The sequence below is a fragment of the Epinephelus lanceolatus genome, chromosome 23 (genome assembly GCF_041903045.1).
Source record: "Epinephelus lanceolatus isolate andai-2023 chromosome 23, ASM4190304v1, whole genome shotgun sequence".
Lineage (NCBI taxonomy): Eukaryota > Metazoa > Chordata > Actinopteri > Perciformes > Serranidae > Epinephelus > Epinephelus lanceolatus.
Genome location: NC_135756.1, coordinates 8,029,824 through 8,053,394, shown reverse-complemented (window position 1 = coordinate 8,053,394; position 23,571 = coordinate 8,029,824). Strand labels below are relative to the sequence as shown.

Sequence of the window (23,571 nt, the reverse complement as noted above, 5' to 3'; positions counted from 1 at the left end):
GTGCCTCCTCCCCAAGATCAGATGATGTAGGCACACAGAAACTAAATCTAGTGGTAAATTCAGTAGGGTCGCCCCCTAATATTCAACCAAATGTAGTTGACCCGAAAGGTCATTCGTCAGCAAGTTTTCATTGGTGGCTCTATCAGGAGCTGCACCTTGTCAAAATAAATCCAAACCTATATGACCATGTGGGAATTTAATTTGAAAGGACAGAGACAGGAAGTATCCACGCTCAGCAGTCAGACAGGAGTCAGGTTAATTTCCAGGGCTGGTACCTGTGGTTATTCCACAGGCTAGTTAATAACATGTCGGGCAGGAAATCCAAAGTGTGGGATCATTTTGAGAAGGTGAAGGACGAACCCAAGGTGATATGTAAACTCATCTTCATTGGTCGACTACAAACATGACGTATCATCTGAAACATGGAAGTAGCTACATGCCCATTAGCCCACAGCGTCATTAACAGGCGGCTCGCTCAGTGTGTGACGTGCACTTGTAGATAAAATATAGGCCTATATTAATGAAGGGTCATTAGTACGGTTTTGTGTTTCTCTGTAATGTAGCACAGTGTTAACAATGTTACTGATACTATTCTTTCTCACACCTTCAACTCAAATCACCAAAATATATCATTTAATCATTACAGTCACATCAGAAACATGTGGGCGACTAGTCCACCAATGGCTCTAAATGATGACTATTGGTCAACTAGGAAAATTCTTAATCGGGAGCAGCCCTAGTATTTTTTATGAGTATGAATATCATCCAAGTAAATTGTGTCAATATCCATACTTTGTTCAACCTCTCACTCTTCTGATCAAAAACTATCTGAATCTGAATTTCTTCTGTAAATAGTTTTCCAATGAATGATAAATCCAGGAACTTCTGATCAACCCGTATCAATTTCAGGCTTAAAATAACTTCTGGTTGAGTCCTACCTACTTATGGTTTAAGCCACGCCCATTTCCATCCATTCCAAGTACAGATACAGATAATGTAGTTGATTGAATAGTTACAGTTACAGATAATGGTGTACTTGCTCATCGCTAGTAAATACAACATCGTCTACTCTACCAGTTGTTTTAGATCATCTGAATTTTTTTAAACAACTTACCCACACACAAAGGAATAATTTAGGCAATAGAAAGCAGCCTTTCTTGGCTGTCTTGGCACAGACCTTGGCAGACACTTTGCAGGCACTTAACTGTCCTAAAATTGAAATTATCCCCAAGGAGCCAAAAACAAAGAGTCGTTTTGAAAATAATTCCTCCATCACCATTCAGTTTTGTTATTGGGTTGGTACAGGAGGATGTGGTCCTCTGCTTCACTCATCCAGCTTTAAATTAAGCAGTAAGATGATTTCTGTCTCTAAGTAAGGTTTTGTGAGTTAAAGTCCAATCTCCCAAACCGTCCCACATGTCTGGCAGACTTAACACACTGTGAAAGCACTTCACTCAGTGGGCACAAACTCTAAGAGGTCTCCGTCTTGATACGAGACATATATCCTTTCAACCACACCACCTCTGTCAGTTAGCAGCTGCACACAAGAGCTAGAATGATTTCAGCTGGTCAACAAGGTTAGTACAGACAGTCCTACTTTCTTGCACAAGTTTTTCGCCCCACAAGCGCTCCCGATGTAAGATGCTGCGTGGGCTGGTCAGCGCTGACACTTCCCTAGGCATTGTGCAGATTGATGGGAACCAGAGGGACTTCACTTGGATGGACGGATGGACAGATTTTCCAACATCTTTCCTACACTCTGATGAGATAAAACTCCATCCTGACGACCCCGGGGAGCGCAAGGAATGTCAGGCAGAGTGACATGTCAGCAGGCTCTCGGGTCCCCGGAGAGAAAATTCTCTATTTAGCATTCTGCTGAAAGGTTGAAGACGAGTAGAAAGGGCCTGAATAACACAGTAGGATGAGAGGGAGGGAGAATATGATTAGATGAGATAAAATAATCTGTTAGGCTTGTTTTGTTGAGGCTTCGGATAAGCCTATTGTAAGCTGAAAAATTATTGAAGGGAAGTAAATTGCTAAACTGACTTTTATACCTTTTACCTGATTTTGAATTAGAAGAAGAAAATTGGCTTAATCTGACAATTTTTGAAGTCTGTAACAAAGATTAAGAATCTCAAAGAATTTCAAACAGTAACAGAACTGCAGTGTATTATGTTTTATGATACATTCAGTATTATGGCCCAGAGGTTTGCTTCCAAGGATGAATTTTTACACTGGCAGCTGTGGGTGTTGGTTGTCGCTGCAGGCCTGTTGTCTGCATCGACGGATAACATTACCCTCGCTGTTTTCATTCCAGACCAGACCTCCCTCTTTTGCAAACCCAGAACAGTAGATATAGATAAAGTCAGTGTTCATGGGAATGCCAAAAAAACTTCACGTATTTTAGGCTGAGGGGGGAAACTAAGCATCTGCTACCATGCTGATGAGTTGCTGTGTGGATTTCTGCACACACACAATCAATCTACATCCATTAAAGTGCTTGTTTTTGTCACCGACCGGCTCAGATTATCATTATAGGTGTCTGACAGCATTATTGAAATGTTCCCTGCAGAGATAAACCTTGATGTTACAGGAACAGCCCCAGAATGGATATGGTCAGACCTACCAGACTCCATTTAAATAAACTGTTTTTTTATAATCATAAAACACACTTTATTTAAAGTCACCAGAAACAAAGTAAAACTCACAAAAGCCATCTTGGTCTGTCTCTCCACTGTTCCAACAATCACCGACTCTGGTTTTGTAAAAAGAAACCCTTATTCACCCAGTTAGATGTGAAAATATGCTGACTCTATACATGCTTAAATTACTGATTATTTAAAAGGAGTCTGGTGGGTTTGGTGATGGTGATTTTGTTGCTGTTTCTAGCTAAACAAAAAAGGATCTAAGGCTTTATCCAAACAGTGTTAGATTGTTAAGGCACTGGTAAGAAAGTTGTGAGCCTCCATGGATGTGTAGTTCTTGAGATTGCAAATGACATACAACATTCCAGCACATTGTCAAAACATAAGCTAATGGTGTTTAGTAATGTTAGCATCGCTGTAGGCTACTGTTTCAGAACGTGCATGGAATTCACTAAAACACGAGTCTATTATGTTGTAGCAGGGATGACAGTGGTTGACTGTTAATCAGTTAACCACCGAGAATATTTTTGACAGGTCATGTATGTTGACCTATGGGTTGGTTTTGTTACTCATCAGTTTACTGCACTGCGCACTACCTGGGTCTGGTGGTAGCTAGCTAGCAGCACCACTCATTCGGCAATCACTGCAAATAATGCTGTCCTGACCCAACAGTGTTGCTGTGAAAACATTGTACCCACCCTTTGGTCTTCCAACCGGTTGCCCCAGTGAGTAAGTGGACCAATTTTGAGCTGCAACCCCCTTTAGTATTGTTAACTATGTTACCACTGTCAACTCTGTTAGCACCATTAGCAGTGTCAACATGGCTAGTGGTGCTAATAATGCTAAAATGATTTTGCAACTCAAAATGAAGCCACTTACTTACGGGGCTACCTTGGGGGGAGCCTGGAGGGTTGCTGCCATGTTTTAGCAGCAACACTGTCCCGACAGCGTTACCAGCTGTAATCGCTAAACACAGAATCAGCGCCGCTAGCTAGCTCACACCCAAACCAAGTGGTGCACAGTGCTGAGAGACCAAGGCTACCGTTAGCTAACTAGTGGAGACCAGAAGAAGGGTACTGTGAACATTGATGCAGCTTGCCGACTGTCTGTCAGCAAGGCCAACAGGAAATAAAATAAAAGGCAAAATATTTAGATGACAAGACAATCAAAATTTCACTACATCTTAATGGTTAGCGCCTTGAAATGCAGCGCTAAAGCTCACTGAGTCATTGTAGCTAAAAGGAAAGGCTTCTTGTGTTTCATGTCATTTTGCTTTTTTTTCTTTAAACTAACCAGTTACTCATCAGTTAATGGGTGTCGGGCTGTCGAAAGCAGAATTAACTGAAACTGACATCCTACATTGTAGCGTTAATGGCTCAAGAGTACTGATTTTATGGTAAGTGTAACAAATCATAGATAACGTAAATGTCATAATATCTCTTATGTGTGTTTATAAGCCACACTTTCCCAGTGTACATAGGCTTTACCCCTTGCCGACTCGGCCCTCACCTGATCCCCTCACTGTGACTAGACATGGTATCTATGTCTTTCAAGTGAGGCAAACATCAGTTAGAGCTCGAGCTCTGACTAATGGGAGGAGGTCTGACTCGTCATATTAGTCAGCCAACTGTTTAACAGCAGCAGAGACCTTGCTTTTTTAAAAACCCTCTCCAGAGTTCAAATTCCTGTCAGACTGTAGGTGTACAGCTTTGGTGTTGGAATGAGAAACTGATTCACCCAAAATCGAGAACAGTCAAACACAGTGTGTCAATATCTGAAAGCTGCTGTCTTGATTAAACATGTGCTCACAGCAAAAATCACAGAGGAAGCAGGCAGCTGCATACGTGGTAAACATAACAGTCCCAAATGGGTTCGCTCAGCTGGGTACATGCTTCTGTTTGAATCTTTCATTTGGGAAATAATACTTGCCAGAGGGACATGAGGGAATAAAGCTCTACAGGGACCTTTACTGATAGATTCATAATATAATTTCACTGACTATGACATGAAATTAGCCTGTTTGATTTAAGGTTTTCAGATGTGCGTCAGAGACTGCTTCATGGTCATAAAAGCCTTAAAGGAAAATCTGTCTTTGTATCAAAAACTGAAATCTGGTGAGTCAGAATTATTCCTGACTCTACCATAATTAATGTTTCTTACATTTGGTGCAATCCTGAATAGTTGAGTTCGTAAAAAGGGCATAGTCCTTATGGCTAAGTACAAATGGAAAAAAAATGAAGCTTAATATCTGCTTAATGAGAACCTTGTGAAAGGGGTTTGTCAAGTATGTCCCCTTAACCAGTGAACTGCAAATAGCCTGCATATATGCCACATATACCCAGGCTGTTGTGTTTGTCATTACTTCGCTAATGTGGAAGAGAGAAAAGAACCATTTTTATGAGCCTGAGAGGGTGATTATTATGAATGAGGAGGATTCACTGAAGGCACACAGCCAGCGGATGGACTCATAGCCGTAATTTAGATCTATGAACTCCATCAAGCCCAGGAAAACAATAAACTTTGTCATTTACATTTTGTGATACGCCATATTTTATAATGAACTGTGGCCAGATGAAATAAAATCACAGCTGATGAGACAGTTAATGTGGTAATAAGGGTGTGATAGATAATATATATATATAGTAATTAAAAAATATACGGTAATTAATTCCTTATAGTGTGTAATAAAGTAAGACCTAAACAGCCAAACAAGCTTCTATAAAAAAAAAAAAGACCAAGACTGAATTACAGCTTTCCTTGTTTATTTATGTTGTATTTTATTAATACTATGAAAGCACATGTAATAACTCCAGGATGTGATTTAGGGGAATTTTAGCTAACGTAAGATAATTAATACATGACCACAACACCGTGTTAGCAGTTTAAATATTACTGTATAAACATGTATCTTAAAATTACGGGACAACACAGCTTGTCATGGAGTGTTTGAATAAATATGTTCATCCTAGTTTTGTGTACTAAAGGCAAAATGAAGTATGCATTAGCTTTAGCTCAGATAATCAGGCCCTCTTGGACATATACAATGGTTTCACAGTCCTTCTTACTGGTGTTATTTTGGTAAGAGACAGATGAACTGGGTCAGGGCATATGACCAGTTGTTCTATTTTTCTTTGTAGGTTTGATTTTTCCTCTCGGTTGTGCAAGTGTCCACATTGTGACTTCACATCAATGTAACTGAACTGATGTCAGAGAACACAAACAACACACTCAAAAAGCGCTTTACTTTCAAAGAGTAATGTCATTTTTATGATAGAATAGTCACAATTTTCCCCAGAGTTTTGGCAGTTTTTCTGGGAACCTTCAATGTCTTTGTATTTTAAAAAACAGTCACAGCTTTGTTCTGTTATAAAAACATGAAAACTTTTCAAACTGGTCTATTAACATCGCCCAAACGAGATGGTCATCCCAAATATCTGGGTGTACCCACTCTCCACTCTTGCCCCAGTTAGCCCTGGTGAGTTACAGGCTTCATTAGCTATGTTTCCAACCAAAAGTGATTCAAATCATTGGGAAATGTGCATTAAAAGAAATACAAATCCTGTGTTTCCATTAAATGTACGGACTTTGGTGAAAACTATGAACTCGCACGAGTTTTACGCAGAACCAGAAACAAAATAAGTCTCGCATTCTTCTTGTACGTTTTCTGGCGGTTGGCAACCAGCTTGTAAATGTGTTACTGCCTTCCCGACCCGGAGCGTGGATATCACCATGGAGAGAGGTGCGCTACGTCAGACTTAATTCGAACATAACTGTTTCCATCCCCCGTTTTGCGAATCAACATTAAAGCAAGCGTATTTTAGTTTGTGCGAATCAGGGGATTTCAATTCGATCATAATTTTCTGATGCGATACTTCTAGACAGGCTAATGGAAACATGGCTAGTGAGCTGCAGAGCCCCTCTAGCCTTGTTTTCTATGTTTGCACCATGGTGCCAACAGAGCTAACAGTGATAACAGTAGTTAAGAATGCTAAAGGAGGCTTGTAGCTCAAAATTGAGCAGTTAATAGGGTTGCAGCGATATACCGGTTTCAGGGTATACCGTGATATATTGACAGTTATCATACCCAGTACATTTGCTTAAAAAAAAAATACAAATCTCCCTTTTATTGTAGTTAGTTTCTAAGGGGAGACTTTTTACATATACGTCCATAAACAAAATGGTTTAAAGTTTCAGTTACAGTAATTAAACGTTTGTTTAACCAACAATAACCCCTCAGTTTTCATTCCTTTAAGGGTCATTCTGACTGCTGTTGTAAATTCTAAAATTACCATGATACTGTGAAACCACGATATAGTCTGTGATGGTTAATATACCATGGAAATGTCATACTGTTGCAGCCCTAGTTGTTAACGTGTTATCATGTGTGTTAAGATCACATCTGCTTACCGTGATCCTTATCATTAGCATTTAGGTACCCATGTATTATTTTGTGTAGTATGTTATTACGTTAGCTAGCTATGCTAACGTTTTTAGCAAACTAATGCCATTTCAGCAAACCCTAATGTTAGTTTGCTAACTACATTAGCATAGCTAGCTAACATTAGCAAACTTAGTTAGTAGTTAGTACAAGTTATTTGCTGCTTAATGTAACATTACCTAACTTCATAAGTTATATCGAAATATTAGGTTGTAATTTTTAGCTTGGTGTTATTGGTGGAGGGTGTGTGGCTTATTCAAACAAATGAAAGCATGTTCTCGTGTCCTGAGGATCGTCTCTAGTGAACACAATTTCAGACTTCCTTCTCCAAGTTCAGAGACAGATGCTGTTTCTCAAATCACATACTTCCATCAGTACACTTCCATGTAGTACACTATGTGCACTATGTACTCATTGGCATAGTGCGCGAATTTTGACAGGGTAGTGTTGTCTCAAACCAAACACGGCCGTTGTGCACTCAGCAGAAATGACGACCACAAATTAGCTATTAGCAAACTAGCATCAGCATTCACGTTATCATTCGCGGTCCCAAATCATTACAGACTGCTAAATTAACCCAACAAACATACTGCTGGCTTATACCCGACAACAGTGTAGTGGTGCTTAGTGCAAAAAACACATGTATTTGTACAATGCAGCGACGTTCACAGCTGCACAGTCCTCGGCCGCCATTTCCTCTTTGAAAAGTGGTCCCTCCCCTTCCGCTACGTAGCCAAGATGGCGACTATTGAGGACGAAGTGTCCATAGTGCCACACTCAACTTCTTGACCGTTTTGAGTGCACCATCCGGGTACTCATAGTGCACTGCATTTTCCATACTTCTCAGTGTGAACGCACTTATGCACTCAAAATATTAAGTGTAAGTACAGAAGTACGCGATTTGAGACAGCAAGAGTCTAAAGGATTAGGTGGACCTGAGCCTGGAGCTCTGCAGCTTAACGCTTCTCATCAATGTATGCATATAACTTTCAGCAAGGAAGTGAATAATTTTATTACCTTCAAATCATTTCTTTAATGTTTTGTTTTTTAAGAAAACAAGGAGTTGGAGAATCATACAAGTGTTTCTTTTTGTTAGGAAAACAGCTCATTTTACTTGTGAAGTGATGTAAAGGGGTTAAATATCTGATGAATGACTGACCTGAATTTTGCTGTTCTTGCACTGTGGAGAGGAGAAGATAAATAACAGAAGGAACAACATAAAACTGTGTTTGTGTGTATGAGAGCAAGAGAGATTAGGTAATTTACAGGTTATGTGATTAGAGACTAAACACACACACACACACACACACCCTGGAAATAAATGATGAAATATGAACATGTCAGCCAGGCAAGACCCATTACTGATTTTGATTAAAGAAGGTAATAACAGCGTTTAGGGAGGTTGCAGCATCGAGATCTCTTTCTGTTCTGGACCATCTGACTCATAAATTATGAATATTGATTTGGTGTATCTGCCTTTTCAGTTATCTGTGAGGGCATCTTTAATTAGAAAGTTTGTGTGTTATCAGTGTTGGACCAGAGTCTCTATTAAGTGATTTCATTTGAAAGGTGAATAGAGCAATGGTGTGTTTTAAAGGATTAGATGGTATTAATTCATTCTGGCACACAGAGGTGACATTAATCATGATACTATACGTTGATGGGGCCTGTGCCAGTCTGTGTTTCTACATTTGTGAATTGTAATTTATGAGGGGTGTCAAATAATTTTCAAGCACTGGGGAGGGACTGGTGTTTTTATTCCTCCATGCTGGCGCTAGCTGTAGCCAGGCATTTTGTTTTCAGGTTCTCGTGAACTTGATATCTCAAGAACGCCTTCAAGGAATTCCTTCAAACTTGGCACAAATGTCCACTTGACTTAAGGATGAATTGATTCGTTTTTGGTAGTCATAGGTCTAAGGTCAAGGTCACCATGACCTTGCATCCATCTCATTCATGTGAATGCAGTATCCCAAGAACACCATGAGGGATTTTTTTCAAATTTGGCACAAAGGTCCACTTGGAGTTAGCAATGAACAGAATAGATTGTTGGTGGTCAAAGGTCAAGGTCACTGTAACCTTGTATCTGTCTCATTCTCATGAATGCAATATTTCAAGAACACCTGTCTGTCTTATTTGTGAACACGAAAGTCTTAAAGCAGGTTCCTCAAATTTGACACGAACGTCCACTTGCACTCAAGAATGAACTGATTAGATTCTGGTGGTAAAAGGTAAATTTCACTGCAACCTTGCATACGTCTCCTTCTGGTGAATGCGATATCTCAAGAATGCCTTGGAATTTCTCCAGATTTGGCACAAATGTCCACTGGGACTCAAGAATTAACTGATTAGAATATGGTGGTCAAAGGTCAAAGTCACTGTGACCTCACGAAACATGTTTGCCATAACTAAGGAATTCATATGCTTATAATGATAACATTTCACACAAATGTCTAATAGGAAACATCTCCAGCTGGGTCCCACTGGTAGGAGGCCTCAGGGCAGACCCAGAACATGCTGGAGGGATTACATATCTCATCTGGCCTGGGAATGCCCTGGGCTCCCCCAGGAAGAGCTGGAAAGTGTTGCTGGGGAGAGGGGCGTCTGGGGTGCTTTGCTTGGCCTGCTGCCCCAAGACCCGGCCCTTGAAAATGGATGGATGAATGGATATTATTTCATTTTTGTTTACTTTAATATAGTAAACCTTTTCATGTTTTATAATGGTCTCCTGCTTGCACTTGCTCATAGAAGCCTAAATTTAGTAAGTAACAACCCCTGAACAGTTCATGGCGACAGTGAAGGTAAAAAAGAAACATCTTAAGGTAGCACCTGCTCAAGAGTAATACCTCAGAAACTCAGCTTATCTTCGTCACTAGGACTGTGTAGGTGTGGTTTGATCAGATTTGATTGACAGTGACCAAACAACCTCACCGACTGTCATCAGATTCTGATTTAAACGCTGTTAAATCCTGACTGGTGCATGGAGATATGTCTCCTTTTTCCCAAAGGAGTCCCTCCTACTTCAAACTAGCAAAACGGGCGCAGAGGAAAAAAGAAATCTCTCATGTGAAATAACCCAGACTGTTCTAACTTTGGTAGAAAATAGCGTGTTTATGTGGGATCCCATCAGTCATGCTAAGAACTGATAAAAATAATAAGCTTTCAGGGCCTTCAAGGTCATTCTTTTCATTTCATGAAATCCTGTTGTACTTAAAAGGTTTAAATATTACATTAGTAAGATATTATTTCTATCCTTTTGCTTGTGGAGAATCCCATTTTCTGATTCGTTCTTTTAACTTCCAACTAATCTGATCTGCACATCTGATGTGAGCAAAACAAACCTTTGTTTTCCCCTGCAGGCCGTTCCTGGTACTGCCTCCGCTGATGGAGTGGATCCGAGTTGCGGTCGCCCACACTGAGCATCGGCGAAGCTTCTCTGTGGACAGCGATGACGTGAGGCAGGCCGCCAGGCTGCTGCTGCCCGGCGTGGACTGTGAACCACGGCAAATAAAGTAAGGAGACAACGCTTATAACAAGGTTTTACTGCAACAAGCAGGCTGCTCTTGAGGCAGAAATAATCTCACCGGTTCAGTTAAACCTCAGTGTGTGAAAAAGGAGTGCGTCCATCCTACTTCTGGAAGTGTTTAATCATCATAAACTTATGCCCATAAGCTCGGTAGCTCAACCCACAAATCTCTCATGGCGTACAAAAGCCCCGGCCAGAGTATATACACATCTGTTCAAAGCCTCTATAAATGCTCCATAAAGAGTGTGGTCCTATAAATCTATAAAGACATCTGTTGGACTGGAACTAATTATATCACACATGTAACAAAAGCCAGATATCCACACTGTCAGAATAACAGGGACAAAGAGTCGGCAGACAAAAAGGTTAATAAATGTTGTATATTGCTCTTTTTTTCTATGTTGTGGTTGGTGAGGATTGGTGAGAACTGCCATGTCCTGGTACTGATTGAGATCAGCCCCCATATCAGTATAATAGCAGGACATGTTGCAATAAGTCTGTCTCATTGAGGACGTGCTGACATGCCAAGCTCAGAGTTCTTAGTTTGACCTGTGCTTTCCTGCTGTGACAGGTCAAAGTGTTATAGCGCTACCATTCAGCTTGACACTGTATTTTCAGTTGTTTGGTGTTAGTGGTTTGGTCAGCAAAGTCCATTAAGATCCATTTATTAAAGTGTTGTAAGCAAGAATTGGGCTAGATTTAATTTTAGCCATGCTAGCTGTGTTTAGGGATTGCATTGTAGGTCAGTCGGCCAGTCTACATTGGTCCATGACTGAAATATTTTTCATATATAATTAAAAACAGCAGGCTGACATTTGGGGTTTTAAGTGAAATATCTCGACTACTATTGGATAGGTTGCTATGACAGTTGCTACACTCATCCATGTTCCCCTCAGGAGTTGTAATCTCTTTGGTGATCCCTTAACTTTTTAAATAACGCCATCATCAGGTCACAATTTCAATTTGTCCACTACTTTATCAAATATCTGGAAAACCAATGACGTTCCCATCAGCCTCAGCTGCACTTTGTGTTCAGTGCTAATTAGCTAATGATAGCATGCTAACACACTAAATTATGGTGATAAAAAATACATCTGTTAGTAGGGCTGGGCAATATAATGACTATGTTCAATATTGCGATATATTTTCAGGCAAGATATAAATTTAGACAACACAGTTTATATCGATATGGGGTCAAGTTGCGTTACGTAATGCATACCAGTGTTCATCTCCTCTCTCACTCACCCACAGTTTTGCAATCAACACTCAGAGAGACAATCTGACTTTTCATTAGTCTACAGTGTGACATCGGTCTACATGTTGCACGTGCTACGCTAAATCAGTCTGTGAGATGAATGAAATTGCCAATTTGTGTGTGAGGTGGATCATAGCGCACCACCATTCTTCTTGGTGGTCTATTTTTTGACATGGAGGCAGCGCCTGGATGCAGGCAGCCTATGTTATTATTATGTTATTATTTTCATTGTGAGCATGGTAGCATGCTGATCACCAAGTCTGTTTGTTTTGGAGAGAAAGAGACCTCTGTAAATAATAATAATTTGGCTGCCAGTAAAAACCTCCTGAACTCAAGTTATCAGAGACAAAAGATGAGCACAGATGAGTATGTGGTGGGCATGCTGCCAGTCTCTGACATGCCAAACAGCGTAGCAGAAACACTGATTTTTTTAATGTTATACTGCTTTATTCAGTGTTTTTATCGCTTCAAATCACCGGATCTGTTTGTTTTTGAGAGGAGGAGACCTCTGCAGATATTTCAGCTCACAGTAAACACCTCCTGAACATCTGGATCAGAAAAAAGACAAGGATACATTAAGTTATCAGAGAAAAAGGGTGAGCACACTATAGCATCTCCGAAATGCCAAACAGCATAGAAGAAACACTGATTTGTAACATTAAACTGTTTTATTCAGTGTTTTCAATTGTTCAAATCACCTGGTCCGTTTGTTTTCGACAAGAAGAGACCGCTGTGGATAATTCAGCTTCTGGTAAAATCCTCCTGAACAATGAACACTGAAGGAATCTTAACTGAGAGAAGTTTCAGCTGGTTACAATCTGCTGTCCTCACCACTAAATGCCACTAAATCCCCCTAAATCTGACACACTGTTTCTTTAAGTACAGCTTCACAGAGCTGCTAGTTTGGATGTAGACTCTTAGTCCTGTTAAACTACAGTGTCTAACTTAAAGGCAGTGCTGGGAAGGAAGACATCAACTGAATTAACATTATATTCTACACAGAAGTCTTTTACCAAAAAGAAAATATTCGGATGTTGTAATCACCGACACTTTGATTAATAACTGTAATTAAATTTCATATTTTTGTTCTCAGTGCCTGTCAAGATCACAGTTACATTTATTTTGTAATTTATTGACGTAACGCCGTCACGTGTAACTAGTTGCTCCCCAACTCCTGGCTTAAAAAGTTTGTTCATGAGATTTGGCAGTTCCTAAATGAAGTTTCTCTTTGAGTAACCCATCTGCTGGCTTCGTGACTTGGGGATAAATCTTCTCTCTGCATATTTCTCTCTCCCCTATTTCCTCCTCTCCCCGCCTTCCCCTTCACTCATGCACAAACACACCCCAGCAGTCACGTAGCCATGCTCCATATTTGTCACATGGCGGCTCAGTCAGCAATGTTGTGTCGGTGTCAGTGGGTTAAAATTCGCATCACATCTCGAATACGTGCAGTGAAATAATTAATGAAACACTGAGAGGCGTGAATTGCCAATTAACATCTCTTTACACATGTCAGGTATAATCGTCACATAACATTTGACAAACATCATGAAACGGTTCCTCCGTGACCCCGTGGAAACATCAGCTGTGGCAGCTGCTCGCAGCTTGGATTAAGAGGCTTTACGGGAGTCATGAATGAGTAATAATGAGTCACAGCAAAAGCTTTACCTGGAGAAAAGCTACTTTAGGAAAGGACGGAAGTAGAGAACCAGATGCAGGCAAAGGTGAATGATGAATGCAAAGTGGATTGACTTTGAATGCAAACAGCTCAATGCTTGAAATAAACTTATAAAGTTGCAGTTGATTTTATAATGCTGAGAGTTTAAGTTGCAGAGTAGCAGTCATTTTCTGTTTCTCTCTCCGTGTGAAATGGAGCTGTTTATCCACAGATCTCAAAATCCATTCCTGAGATAAGCTCCCACTTAATCACAGTAATGGATCTGCTGTTTCCATCTGCAGAGCGGAGGACTGTTTCTGTGCCACCAGGAAGCTGGATGCCGCCTCCACAGAGGCCAAGTTTCTGCAGGACCTGGGCTTCAGGATGCTCAACTGCGGACGGACGGACCTGGTCAAGCAGGCCGTGAACCTGCTGGGGCCCGATGGCATCAACAGCATGAGCGAACAGGTCCGGCAGTTAACACGCACTCCTACATGCACACACGGCACCAACATCACACACCTACACAGTGATAGTGGAGAGTTAAACACAATGAATTTCTAACAAGTATTACCTGGCAGTCCGTCCCAGTTTACACACACATGCTGGGCACAGGCTGCTGCCGATGAGTCACGCACTGTGCTGAATTCTTATGGTGTGATACAACTTTTCAGAGTTCACATTATTTACAACAAAGTGTTGGATGCTTTGTGTCTGTGTGTGTGTGTGTGTGTGTGTGTGTGTGTATACAAAGAATGTTTGTAGGAATATAAATACATTATAAATACATCTGAATATTTGCTGTAATGTTAGTCACCTTGCATGACTTCTCCTCAGTTCTAACAGCCAAACTGAAACACACACACACTCCTTATAACTTCAGATCTTGGCTCGTGACAGGCTGCAACTAATGACTATTTTCATTATCAAGTAATCTGAGGATTATGTTCTTATTAACAGTTTTTCTTGACAGGTTTTCTGAAGCCAAAGAGGATGTTATCAAATTGCTTGTTTTACCTGATCCACACCCCAAAACCTAAAGATAGTCGTTTTGTCTGTTTATTACCACATAAAAGCCCAGACACACCAAACCAACGCCGGAGAACTCGTGCCAATGAAGGTCAACTGTTGCGTCGCCTCATGTCGTCTGTGTCACAGCCAAAAGTTGCACTTGAACACACAGCAAAAGCTAAAGCCAGCGGCCAACTAGCATGTATGTTCTGTGCCTAAGTAAGAGGAAATAACTCTCCACACCAGCAGGTGGCGGTAGTCTTTATTTGTCATTCAAATAAAAAAATGGTAGAGTAATAGGACGGATTCAAGACGCTAGTTAGCACATTAAAAAGACAACCTGATGTTGGAAGAACAGAGCATACTTACTGTGTGCGAGCGAACAATAACAAACTATAACAAATTCTTTCTGCCAAAGAGCTCAATAGCTAAAAAATAATCTTACCTAATGATACCACTTGGTTTCAGTATCACTTCTCTTGACTTCAGCCGTTTACTTTCCTAACTTCCGTTTTTTTCCTCTCTTGCAAGAAGCTGAATTTCCAATCAGAGTGATTTCATTTAGGGATGCACGATACTGGATTTTCTGCCTATATACCGATATATAACAACTTATTTGGCCGATGCCCGATATGTCCTTTTTCCCCCACCTAATTTTGGTGATCATCAAGTCTCCTCTGTAGTTGAATTAACATCATATTATGCATGAATACTCTTATCATAACGGCTCACCAGCGGATGGAGACATGGAATAGAATGCTTTCCAGTGTATGTAATATTCATTCATTGTGCAAATAAGAGAAAGTACGTTGGCTGATCTGATTTTAAAGCCAATATCGACTGATACTGATGACGTGCCAATATTATCCTGCATCCCTAATTTCATATACGGAAGGGCTCCACCAGCTCCAGCGCTGATTCAACTTGTTAAATCAGCCGAAAAAACGCTGACTAGTGTCAACAGTGCAGGACAAACTGCAAAAACTAGAGTGACAGACACTCTCCAACGGCCAAACATTGGCCGATGGTCAGTCAGCCGTTAGTATGTCAGGGCCCTCAGACGATAAAAGTAGCGAATCCTCACAAGTAAGAAGCTGGGGCAAAGCATTTGTTGACAATTTTGCATGAAAAATTACTCACAGTTAATCAATTATTAAAATAGGCTTACATATATCAGTTAAATATAGAATTTACATCCAATGGAGTCAAGTAATTCTTGCATAAGACCAAAAAGGATAATTTATGTAATTAAATAGAATAAAACATGAGATGAATACACAATGAGAATTTAGTAAGTATAACTCATAGAATTGACCTAATTTACTGTAATAAAGGTTAGAACATTACCGTTAAGAAATTCTAATATATTGATGTTAATCAGTTCCATATTCATCTCAGTTTTGATTTTATCATATAAATGGCAATTTATTTGGTTTATGCTAGAATAACTTTACTCAGTCGTATGGAAATTTTATATGTAACTGAAATATGTAAACCTGTCTCGACAGTGTCTAACAACTTGCAGTTATAAATACAAATATGAATTTTTGTGATATACACAGAGTCTGATAGTAGCTGTGCGTTACACCTCTACTATGTGTCCATAAGAATTAAAAATAAAGGAGTGATCTAATGGTCTGTCTCTACAAGATGCTGCAACTATGTTCCTGGACTGAGCTCTGATGTGTTTGACCATCAGGTCGATTTCTCTGTCTTACTGCATTTAGGTGTTAATGTCCTTTGGGATTCTTTACCTTCTCCAGTCAATGGAAGTATCAGTTATTCCTTGCTGCTAAGTGGAACCTAATAGAGGAATGTGATTTTCCGTGGTCAGAAGGCAGTTCATTTCAGAAGCTTTTGGCAGGATTCATGTTTGTTCAAAGCCCCCTTTTTTAACCTGATCGCCAGAATAAATGTTAGGCACATGTATGTTCGTTTGTACATTATTATGTAGCAGATATATTGAAACCTTACCTTTCAACTCTGGGAAACCACTTATGATTAAAGAAACGTCATGTTTTAACTTAAAATACCTGATTTTGGTGGTACAGCCCCCGCTAAAAATGCTGCAATGTCTCGCTAAGACACAGTAGCTTTTCATGGCATTTTCCCCTGTAGAAACACAGCAGCAGGCTGCTAAAAAAGATCCATGTTGGTTGCTAAAAAGCTGCGGGAAACACAGCAATGTCTCGCTAAATGATGAAACAAGGATGAAATGATTCGATTTGATATGGTCAAAGGTCAAGGTCGCTGTGACCTTTTTTGTCTCATTTTTGTGAGTGCAATATCTCAAGAAAAGTTTGAAGGAGTTTTTTCAGATTTGCCACAAACATTCACTGAACGATGAACCGATTCGATTTTGGTAGTCAGATCTCAAGGTCACTGTGACCCTGAATCAATCTCATTCTTGTGAACGCAATAGCTCACAAACACCTTGAGGGAATTTCTTCAAATTTGACTCAAATGTCCACTTGGACTCAACGATGAAATGATCATCTTTGGTGTGGTCAAAGGTCAAGGTCACTGTGACCTCACAAAACATGTTTTTGGCCACAATTCAAGAATTCATGCGTGAATTATGACAAAATTTTACACAAATGTCCAACAAGATAACGTTATGGGGTGATGACATTATATTTTCAAAAGGTCAAAGGTCACTTTCACTGTGACATCATGACATTTAGCATAAAACTCTTTTCTGGCCATTACTAAACATCATATCAAAGGCCAGATGAAGAGACATTTGTTCAGATACTGAAGTGGTGACCCTGATATTAAACTACTGATTGTATAGATCTTCTGTGCTGTCGGGGGGAAGATGTGTGTGAAGCATCTGTGTTTTCACAGACATGGATGGAAGCTGTAAGTGCAACTTTAGCGATTCGCTGAGGCATACAACCCCAAGGCAGTAATTCTAGTTGTTTCTGACATAACTATATTTTTAGAAAACATACAGGTTTGATGTTATCCACAGCTCCTGGCAGGTTGATTGATACCACATTAAAATCATATAGGGTATAATATCAGTATTACATGTCACTGAAATTAGACCCTATATGATTTCATGTGACAAATAAAATTGATTGACAGACAGAACAGATCTGAATCAGTATTTACAGGTCCTTATGAATGTAAGAAATTGTATTGACTGACACTTTCCCGCCTCCCTTCTCACATAAATAACAAACCATGGTGACACATGCTTTTTATTCACTTGTAAACTGGCTAAATGGTGCAGGGGACCAGACAGCGTTTCAGGAGCAATAAAGTAAAAGCTGTGGGCTGTCATCGCGGCTTAGAGGCATTTGAACTCATCACGATGATCATCAGCCGTCTATCGCCCTTTAGCCGTCTGCTGATTAAGTAGATTGGTGTCCAGGAAATATTTAAGAATGAATCACCACAAAGGGATATCAGTCTTCAACATAAAGTGCTCTGGTGTGTTATGAGCGAGTCGTAAAAGGCCTGTGTTGAACATAATGGCCCAGATCGGACATATGATTGAAGGCTGTTTTATGGAAGCTCGCCCACTGTAATGCGTGCTTTGTTTTAGGCTGGATAGTCCGATAAATGGGAAGAACTCGGCCTGCTTTTAATATTAACTTCTTTTGTTATTTTTCTCCCTGCAATAACACTCAGATGAGGCTTCACCCTGCAGCTCGGAGCATAATGTGTGTGGGCTTGTCAGGCTCAAGAGAGCGCTCTGTGCGTATGGTGACATGTAGAGATATATAAGATGTTATGTTAGGAGTTTCACAGCCCACCTGCTGTCGCTCTGGTTGGAGAGACACAGTTATTTTGAGGCAGTTATGATTATGTCTGGAAAATTAGACTCTTAAAGAAACTGCTGGAAATGCCTGATGAGGAGGAAATAGGCACCTAGTTGTATGTTGCATGTGAATACTGGGTGTATTTTAAAGCAATCTTTCGTCATGGGGCTGATTAGTCGCCAGCCGTGAACTCTCAGCATGAACATATGGTGTTTCAAAAGGTTCCTCATGACAAAATGGCAATTTAAAGAACATTACCTAAAGAAAGACTTGGACACTAACTGATTCCTATGTTGATGTCCTATACGACTAACGAGCACAGCTGTTGGCGAGCTCCTTATAGAACTGCTAATTGCCTCTTAAGGGCTTTGCTGATGGCGCTGAAATCCACATTTTTCACGGCATAGTTAAGGGAAATGACCAAAGAATCATGTTTGGTGTTTGTAAGTTATGGTAATGAATCAAGATGCTCAACTCCAGCAGGCGAGTGCACTTAATTAGGCGTTGAATACTCAAGGAACAGATCAACAACAAATTATAAACAGAACAGCACTCCAATCAAGTCATTTGTTAATGAACATACACAAAGCAAACATCATCCTTCACTGAGAGAACATCTGTGGGAATTTGGTTTGAAGTCTCGAAATGCAATAGAAACACATATATAACTTTAGTTTGGTGAAATCTGGACAGTAATTTGTCCAAAGATAAGATAGTTATCATATTCATACAATAATTGAGCCTTTTGTAGGATCAGTAATTCTTAAACAAAGCAGCCACTCCAGGATGTTGCGATGAACAATTAATGCAAATTCAGCCAAACCCCATGAATTCTGCTTTCCAATCACCACAACTTAACCACAAATTTGACTATTTAAAAAAGGTAAATCTGATTTCATTGTGGAGACTACTGCTGCGGGAGTGTGAGCTCTGTACCAGGGACTTACATACAGTGATAGGGCTAACTGTTAGCATCACAAAGCTAACAGTACCCAACGGTTATTGACGGGTTTAACGACAGAGATGAGACAATTAAGTGTTGGTGTGAGATTGTTTGGACTGTTTAGCAGTTTGGTGTTGGATGTTAGCCGCTGCAGCTGTGTTATCTCGTGCTAACAGGGCAGTGCCAGACCTAGCGCATTTGACACCTAGCTGTTGCTTCACATTTCAGAGAGCAGTGCAACTGTTTTTACAATTTTCACTTGCTCACAATGTCATCAGAAAATAACAACTAGAAACATGCAACATGTATTGCAATTTTTTAGAAAAGCTGCCGTTAAATCAGGCATTACAGGCTACAGCAATCCCCCAAAAAGGCCGCATAATAGTGAAATGCTATAATCTATCTATCTATGCAAGTGGAGTATGGGAATTCACATCTTTGGTTTAGAACCAGAGACCCTGGAATCATAATTTGATGCCACAACTGTGCTGTTGACACTGTTCTGTGTATCCAAAGAGCTGCTGTTGTGTTTACCATTTGGAAATAAGAAGCAGATTAAGTTTGCGGTTGGCTGAAAACAATCTCCTGAGAGAAATACAGTTCATTACCTTTCCTGAGCCTGAACCCTGTAACCCTCCTCCTCTCCACCCACAGGGAATGACCCCTCTAATGTACGCCTGCGTCCGCGGCGATGAGGCCATGGTTCAGATGCTGCTCGACGCTGGAGCTGACATCAACAGCGAGGTCAGTGTTCACGAGACACCATCAGTCTGTCAAAATGTCACATTGATTCCACGTTTCTGTGTGTTTGTTTGTTTATTTGCTTGTTTTTTGTTTGTGTTTTTGGTCCAAAATGTTCATTTACATTTGTTGTGTGACAACGATGAACCCACTTTGTGTCGCTCTTTCCCTCCTCCCTCTGTCTGCATGGTCTCACCTACTGTCGGCATGCTCTCTGTTCTCCTGGCAGCTTATTACACAAAGTGCACTGATAAGCAATAAAGGAGGATCATTTGCACAGTAACAATGATAAACAATGATAATCCACTGATGGTCTCGCAGTGCAGCCAGTTACTTGATTACATTTTACAGTGTAGACATTCAGCAGCAGTTTGTTCTGTGCTGCATCAATAATGCATTACTGTTGTACAAGTGTGTGCACTTAGTGTAACCTGCTCCCACTGACTGTATATGAAGCATGGACTTTGTTGCATTGGTGTTGAACTGAGAACAGTAAAAGTAACAGTGAAGGCTTTTTGTTATGAATCTGATTTTTGTCTCTGTAGCGTCTTCTGTGTGTGTGTCAGTATGTAGCTGCTTTAATCGTAGATGGCAATAAGAATATTCCAGAATAGAAATGCTTCATAGACTCTCCTCCACCATAGTGAACTCATTGTTGTTTTGATTGCTCCATTGGTTTAGTGCCTGTATCAGTGCAGGGGTGTTGACTCAAAGCAAAGCGCTACCTGTATAAATCATGCAGCATCAGTTCACCCAAATTACAAGAAACATATTTTCTTGTGTTTTTCTAATGGAATCCGGTCATGCAGATCAATATGTGCTGAGGTTTTGAGATACTGTAAACTATCATTGATTTCAGCTATTGCACCAATACAATGGAGGTAAATGGACACTTGTTTGTTTCCCTCAAACCAACCACTCTTTAAAAACCAGTGCCCTGGTTTAGTTTTCCCCAACGTGGGCATCACGACCCCACAAAAGGGCGCCAATATGAATCTGATTTTTTTAATTTAGTGGTTCAAATAAGAAACCCTTTTGTTTTGGTGCTGGTTTATTATTTTTCTTCAGAACTGTTTTCACAAATTCTCATGAGATGATACCTCGTTGAGGCATGAAATTGTCACCAGTAACTGGAAGCTGTGACCAAATGCTGCCCAAGGAATTTACATGAAACGTAGTACAGACATCCATCTATACTCACTCTTCAAATGTATGTCAAGAACCATCAGTGTCCACCCAGACTAGATTTTTTACCATTTTTAGTTTTTGGAAAAGCCAACACCTTCTCACTCTGACCTTGTCACATATCAACGTTTGGGCATGGATTGTCCACATCCACATACGATGTGAAAGGTATCCTGGGTGTGTTGGTTGTTGACATTCTAGGACACCGTGTCAAGTTCTTCAAAATACACTTCAATTTTCATAGGAAATTTAACGATTACATACAGTCGCACTACATCAGTACAACAATGCAAATTGATGTTTTTTTCCCTCCAACAACAAACACACATGGTTTGGCTTTATAATCTTTCAGGACACAAACACCGCTGTCTCAGGTGAAAGTCTGTGTTGGTTGGAACCATCTAACAACTCGGACTTTAGCTGCCTTGACTTGCGTTCTTGTCCCACCTCATTTACCCCTGATGCCGTCAAGCAACCGGCCACGTATCATGTCGACATTAAAGGACGGCCTTTTTTGTCAGTGTCTGACACACTCACTCACTGCATTGGATTTCAATGACTTTGGAGTTTACCAGGTTGGAAAAACACATTTTAGACATCTCCTCCTAAACCATTGGTCTGATTTGTACCATCATTATTGGATCAAGCTTATTTAAGGTATCAAAAGCTTGTTGATGTCTCATTACTTTCTGAAGATAAGGCCTGTTTCCAGTGAAGAAGTTCCTGGTACTATTTGGGGGGCAGGAACTTTACAGGAACGTCCTCTCGCTCGGCCCTCTCAACCACTGTGTGGCGGAGTAGGAGGAAGGGTCCTGTAAAGTTACCGGGCTCTGGATGTGACGTAATCATTGCACGACCATTTTGACCGGGGCGACGCTGCAAAGAAACAAACAAAGAACAACAACAACAAAGAAGAAGAAGCAGAAGTAAGAAGAAGAAAGCAGACATAGCTATGAACGAGCTAAGCCTCGTCTGCTGAGTTTTAAAAATGCCAGCTATTTTGTCGCTTTCTGTTGATGTCACATCCCGCCTTGAGTATATCCAATCAGCAAACCCCAAGTAAGTAAACCCCAAGCCCCAGCCAGGAGTTTTTCGGGGCTGTTCTGAGTACCTACTCCGAGGCAGGGACTTGTTTAGCCCCTGTAAAAGTTCTGGAACTCTGTCCTTCGGTAGTGGTTCCTGCGGTGGAGACACGCACCAACGGCCCCAGCCCTGTAAAATTACCCCGAAGTTCATGCGGTGGAAACGGGCCTATATTGGTCAGTGAACTTGAAATGGGCAAAGCTCAACACGTAACTAGACCTAACTCCATAACCTTAAGGTCATCACCAGGAACCTTGCAGGAAATGTCCACAGAATTACCTGAAGCATACCCTGAAATTTTCATTCAAATCAACCACTAGGGGGTGCTACAAATGCAAAATCATACTATAAATCAGGAATTGTTGGTCCAATCATTATAGAACTCACAGGATATGTTTCATAACAATGTTAAACCATGTGTGCAAAATTATTTAGAAATCCTTCGATAAAGGGCACCACCAGTTCCAGTTAACATTGGCCTGGCACAAATGAGGTCATAAATCAATGACAGTGGTTCCAAACATCACCAGACTGGTCGAAATTTTAATTAGGCTGTTAAAACATGTCCCCAAAATGTTCTGGAATTGACCAATAGGAGTTGACGGCGTTGCTAAACAGGAGCGGGGCCCAGCATAGATTTGGTTGGAAATGAATGAGCGTCTGTCCGATAGTCACAAAACGTCTTCAATCTAGGTGTTGGACACTGACAAAGGTCTTGAGCCTTTGCAGCTTTCAACTTTTAGCCATCCAAGCTGGTTTGATGTGCCACTTTCTTTTGATGTTTGATTTTACTTTTACCTCTTCGGGCCTCTAAAAAATTCTTTTTGAACTCCCCAGAACTGGTCTTATCACTGGATTTATTCTCAAAGCAAGGGCTTAATGGCAGTCCTGCCACAGACATCTACATGGACACTGGATTTCACACATACTACCACTGCAGCACTGTTGTTATGTAGTACATTGTCAGGCCAGATGGTGCTTTAATTATACTCCCCACACTAATTGTGTTTACATTCTTTCATTTACCTTGTGGTGTAGAACTACAGTGGGCTATGCACCTACTTACGTAACAAGAGTTTATCCAGATAACGTCTATTTCATCTTGACATATAACTGAATCGCACACTACTGCTGTTTTTACGTTGTTTTATTTACTGTGACAGAGAGCAGAAGAGATAAAGAGAAAGGTTTGCTAGATGTTTGTTAATGAAAAGGAGTCTTTTCTTAACATGCACACAACAGTTCTTAAAGTGGTATCTCCATAGCTGCTGATGCCCACATTTTGTGACGCATTCAGTGACTCTTTAACTCTCTTGGCTG

The 23,571-nt window shown here is 40.5% G+C and overlaps 1 protein-coding gene across 2 annotated transcripts in view; it reads left to right on the top strand.

The window, feature by feature from the left end:
* The window catches only part of LOC117248986 (ankyrin repeat- and BTB/POZ domain-containing protein 3-A), a 291,997-nt gene that overhangs the window by 233,009 nt on the left and 35,417 nt on the right, over nucleotides 1-23,571 (top strand). For both annotated transcript variants that reach the window (XM_033614259.2, XM_033614258.2), the window contains exons 4-6: nucleotides 10,440-10,592; nucleotides 13,821-13,986; nucleotides 19,897-19,986. In XM_033614259.2, the coding sequence (XP_033470150.2) occupies nucleotides 10,440-10,592; nucleotides 13,821-13,986; nucleotides 19,897-19,986 (409 nt within the window). The remainder of the gene's footprint in view (nucleotides 1-10,439; nucleotides 10,593-13,820; nucleotides 13,987-19,896; nucleotides 19,987-23,571) is intronic.